Source organism: Sipha flava, unplaced genomic scaffold (genome assembly GCF_003268045.1).
Source record: "Sipha flava isolate LNK unplaced genomic scaffold, YSA_version1 207_pilon_pilon, whole genome shotgun sequence".
Lineage (NCBI taxonomy): Eukaryota > Metazoa > Arthropoda > Insecta > Hemiptera > Aphididae > Sipha > Sipha flava.
This window is the reverse complement of record NW_020272813.1, coordinates 931,173-936,555: the sequence shown is the minus strand read 5'-3', so window position 1 is coordinate 936,555 and position 5,383 is coordinate 931,173. Positions and strand designations below refer to the sequence as shown.

Genomic DNA, 5,383 nt, shown 5'->3' with positions numbered 1-5,383 from the left:
CAATATATTATCATACATTTTTATCAAAGCTTAACAAATAACACAATATAATGGAAGTCTAACTATTTTCAATAAACATATGTAATTGTATTAATTACAGTAGGTACTTAGTAAGTACTACTTACATACTTCAATCAATTATAAAATCTAACAAAACAAATAAATTATTTCAATGTATTATTTTACCTACATGTTTTCTAAAATGATGGCTTAACTTAAAAATTTTTTTTCTTGTTAATACCCATTAAATTTGTAAATTGTAATTATTAAATTTGTTAATAGGATTTAATTAAATAAATTACACATATATATTGGATACAAATAAATTTATAATGTTAATTAATAATTATCATTATTCAATAAAATATTTATTGAACTTTAACAATAATGCCATTTCAAAGTTCTTATCAGACATAGAACCCCTTCTCCTACTATAAAGCTGTCCACCCGCACTAAATAGGCGTTCAACGTGAGCCGATGACGGTACTGCAGTATTGTACTCAATGTATAATGATTTTAATGATGCTGGGAAATCATTTGGAGATTTTATGTTAGGGTTTAATAAATAATCAGATACTATTTTTTGTGAATCATTAATATTCTGAGATTCATGCAGGTCATCTTCAAAAAGCAAAAAATTATCATCCTCCGTGTCAGTTGCATTTTGATGTGACAAATCATTTTGACTCAAAGATTGCGAAGAGAAACTTATGCTATCTGTATCTTCACAACTAGCTCTTAAAGCTTCAACCAACTTTTCTTTAATTCTGGTTTTTTTTCTAAGCTAGCCCAGTTTAACTTAAACTTAGGAACTAAAGCAGATGATATCTGACATTGACTAGAAATCATGTACCTTTGAAACCTATAACACAAAACATAATAATGTTTAATTTGTCCAAATAGTTTTAAATAATATTAAATACCTTTTTTCTATTCCTTTATTAAAAGCATTTACTAGCGGCATACAGTAATTTAAATTAGTCATACTTTTTAATGATTTATTAATGGCAGTCAATGTTGGAAGTAAATACCCAAGACACACATGATTGTCTCCTTGTAATATGTCTAAACCCTTTGCGATTGGCTGCATAACCTAAACATTTTTATACATGGTAATATACTAATATGGTATAATTTTTAATACTAGATATATAAACTACAGTGAAACCTCTATAACTCGTACCTCTTTAAGTAAAATTGTCGATAACTCGAATTTTTTTCACTCCTAACCAATTCGAGTTATCAAGGTTCCATTGTATTTTACTACACATCTATACATATTTGAAACAAAATAAATTTAGAGTTATAAATATCTTATATACTTTGCAATACTCAATTGAAAATGTAGTCTCACGTGGTCTAGATAATGATGACAATGATGTTATGGAAAATACTTCATCTATTTTGTTCAAATTATCTACAATACATTTAATGGCATCATAATATGAATTCCATCTATAACATAATTTAGAATTGAAAATTATATAAAATTTAATAAATTGTATAGATCTAATATTAGTTATCAAAATTGCTAAATATACATAAGGATACACATATATAAATTTACATTAATTACCTAGTAGCATTTGAAGTAATTAAATATTTGCCTATTACATTTTTTATCTGATCAGCATATTGTGATGATTGGTTCTGTTTGTTAAACAAAGCTTGACATTTTCCAAACACACGTCTACTTAATATTTTGTAGACATTATCTTTTTCAGCATCTTGTATGTCTGTAGTTTTTATCAGATTCAAGGTATGCGCAGCACACCTCTGATGTTGAGGTAATGTCATATTAAACAAATCACCCACTCCATTTTCAAGTACATTTGATGTATTAATTGGTCTCAATAAGTCTTCTTCTTCTTCTTCATCTTCTATTTCTTCTTCTGCGTCTTGATTTAAAAAAAATATATAATACTTATGTAGTTATGTATAAAACTAAAAAATTGTAAAATAATGGTGAACTTACTTTTATTATGATTATTACTATTAGTGAAAGGTTGTATGGCAGCATTTTCATCCAATTCTTTTATATTATAGACTCTACAAGTTCAAACATATAATAATGAATAATGATATTCAATATTGTAGTTAGATTCTATTAATTGTGTAAAGAATATAATATAATACTGATATAAAATTAAAAAAAAAAAAGTCCTAAAATTTGAAATTTGAATACTTTACATTAATACTCCTCACAGTTTTGACAAAATGTTTTTACTAAATAGGCTGGTTTTAAAATTAATATTATTGCAGATTGCAATGTGTAGGAATATTTAGCTTGCATTGCTAGTCATTAATAAAATATAATAAATAAACACCTGAAAGCTTTGAAAAAGTTTGCTGCATTATCAGTCACAATGAGAGTTGTCTTATTCTGAATATTGAACTCTGATAATACTTTGTCAATCATTTCAGCTAAATTTTCGTAAGTGTGTTTTCCATACATTCTCCTACATGCAAGTCCTTTTGATACACGCTCTAATTTTGTTGGGTTCAACCAGTGTACTGTGAACCCCATGTAAGACCTTTTAAAAAATAACAATAGATTATAATATATTAATATATGCAATTATTATTTATACAATTAAAATAATACAGTTTATAATAATTATTATAATATTATGATAAAATTTGAAATTTATCTGAAAATGTGTATTTATATACCACTAGCTCGCAAACAAATTCGATTTATTCTAACATAATCCAGCCGAGAAATTCAGTGTTCCCTAAATTGGTGAATACCCGGTATATTATAAATGTGTATTTTAATGTTTTGGCACACCTTTGTAATACAACATAAAATAATATTTAACTTACTTGCGAAATATGGACCAACAATCTGCAGTGATGCACACATAATTAATTTTGGACAGTTCTTCTTTCAGAAATACAATCATATCATTATATTCCGTTATAATTTTTCGCATAAAATTTCTTCGGGATGCTGGAATTTTATTGGATGTCAGCTTACAATATTTAATGAACGCTGGATGCTCTATTAAAGAAAAGGGTGGTACAGTGCTCACAATTAATTCGATATTGGCTTTGTCAAATTCTGTTTGGCTTAGTTTTTTTGTAATTTTTCCTACTTCATCTAGTTTTAACTGTTTGCTTGTTACAAGGTTATTATCAATATTAAGCCTTTTTTTCCCACACATATTAAATTCAGACAACTGACAAGGATGAATATGCTGCAATTGTTAAATAATAAAAAAAAATTTATTTTTATCTATTTAGAATATGTACTTTACTCTTTAGAAGGTAAATTATTAACTAATAAATAATAATATGTCTACTTACTTTAATATGGCTTCTTAAATTTGAATTAGAAGTTGTTGAGGTAGAGATCGTTTTTGTTTTCGGAATGCATAGCAGGCATTGAAATGTAATGTTACTATTATTATTACTATTGCCTTCACTATGCGACATTTCTTTAAAATATTTTTTTAAATGACTCCATTTCGATCTATTTGTATCACTGTTATCCAAGTTGTTACTTAAATCCATATTTTAATATTTGTTTAAAAAACTGAGTATTCAAATTAATCAAATTATATTAACGCGTAGTAAATAATTAAAAAATATAATAAAATTAGCACACGTTAAACCATGGGCACCACAGGTCACAGGAAGCAATACTAACAAAATATTGTGAACAAATAATAATAAACGGGTACTAACAGGTAGACTATTAATCGTTACCAATTTATAAATATAAAATAATATTAATAATAATCGACCTACTGTGTGGCTAGTTTGTTCATTTATTTATAGAACCTAAATACATTAGACCATTAGGTTTAAATTGAATTATTTGCTCTGCAGGCCAAGTTATCCATGTACTTGTAATTTATGTGAAATTAAACAACTATTAAATTAGTAAGAGTATATTATCTCTGTATACAAGGAAATTAAATAATATGTTTTTCTTTTCTCAAAATAATGATTACCCCTATTATGGTCCTATAACATTTTTGTTTTATAATAATATATTATATATACATATTTTCTGCGAATAAGCAGAATAAAATAAAATATTATTATCAAATACTATTAATATTACTCGTAAATCGTTTCCCAAATTTTATATAGGTAGATAGTTATACTTATACACGTTATTCTAATATCTATTGAAATTTCAAGTATAGAAATAATGCAAAACACTCTCATTCATATCGTAAAGTATTTGGTTATTCCCACAATTATTATTTTTATATATATAATATCAATAAGTTATAAAAATCAAAATATAATTTTAAATATATGAAATTTATATTAGGACAAATTAATAAATTAACTCGTTAAGTTAGAAGTTGTTTAAAAAAAAAAGAAACTCGTTAAGCTGGAAGTTACTTTTGAAAATAAAAGTAACTCGTTAAATAACTTAGTTAAAAGTAACTTAACTTTTTAACTTAACTTTAACTTTTTAACTCGTTAATGCCCAGCCTTGTTATTTACCTTCTTTCTTTTTTCGATCCCCTAGCAACAAACGAATAAAATACTATAAACGACGTAAATTTTCAAACGAAAATAATAGCACGTAGGTTGTACAGTTAAAATTAGTTTTATAATAACTAATAGCCGACTCCTGTGCGCTTCGCAGCACCAACACAAAAATGCAATAAAAATCATTTATTTTTTCTAAATTCTTTATTATTAATCCAACACATTTGTGTAAACAATATTCTTTGTTTGTCCATTTGGGGCATACACAAATAAACAATATGGAGTGCTAACTCTTGAACAGGCCACGTATAATTGCCCGTGCGAAAAACACGGCTCCTCCAAATCCAAATCGCATACTTGTAATGACAATAATGAACCAGCTCTATGATAAATCTGCCCTTGAATCTGTAACATATGAGAAATACAATTTGATATTGGATCAGAATTCGTGAAAATATCAAAATAATTGCTGGTCAGGTTGCATTTTTCGAAAGATATTCCGTATGAAATAATTACCTTGAACATTGGCATAAAACTGTCTCTTATAACTTTTGTCGCACCAAAAGAAGTCATTTGAAATGGAGTATTATATTCTTGAATGTGGGACAAAAAATGCTTGGACGTTGGTGATGTTCCAAAAATCAATGAGTGCAGTGGATCAGGTGGAGATTCGAATGCTGGCAATTTCACTTTGCCATTAGTACAACATATGCCAGCCGTTTCACCTGGAAATTTGGCTGCAGCACAATGTATACATCTCACCGTCATTCCACCAATAAGACCATGTTCACTGTAGTCCATTTCACTGCTGTAATTAAATGCAGCAAATTCCATGGCTGGTCCACGACGCGAAATTCGTGACGTTCGTCTTGATGCTGGATTTACTGACAGACCTGCAGATGTAGTTCGATGTTCATTTCGTAAATGT

General features: G+C 27.4%; 1 protein-coding gene across 1 annotated transcript; it reads right to left on the bottom strand.

Moving 5' to 3' along the window:
• Nucleotides 1–352: 352 nt before the first annotated feature.
• Nucleotides 353–3,516, bottom strand: LOC112682578. Its single transcript, XM_025553212.1, is given in 9 exon segments — nt 353–771; nt 774–862; nt 924–1,093; nt 1,323–1,455; nt 1,577–1,886; nt 1,976–1,998; nt 2,322–2,549; nt 2,827–3,200; nt 3,310–3,516. Coding segments are annotated over 9 exon segments (1,953 nt in total).
• Between the last annotated feature and the right edge of the window lie 1,867 nt (nt 3,517–5,383).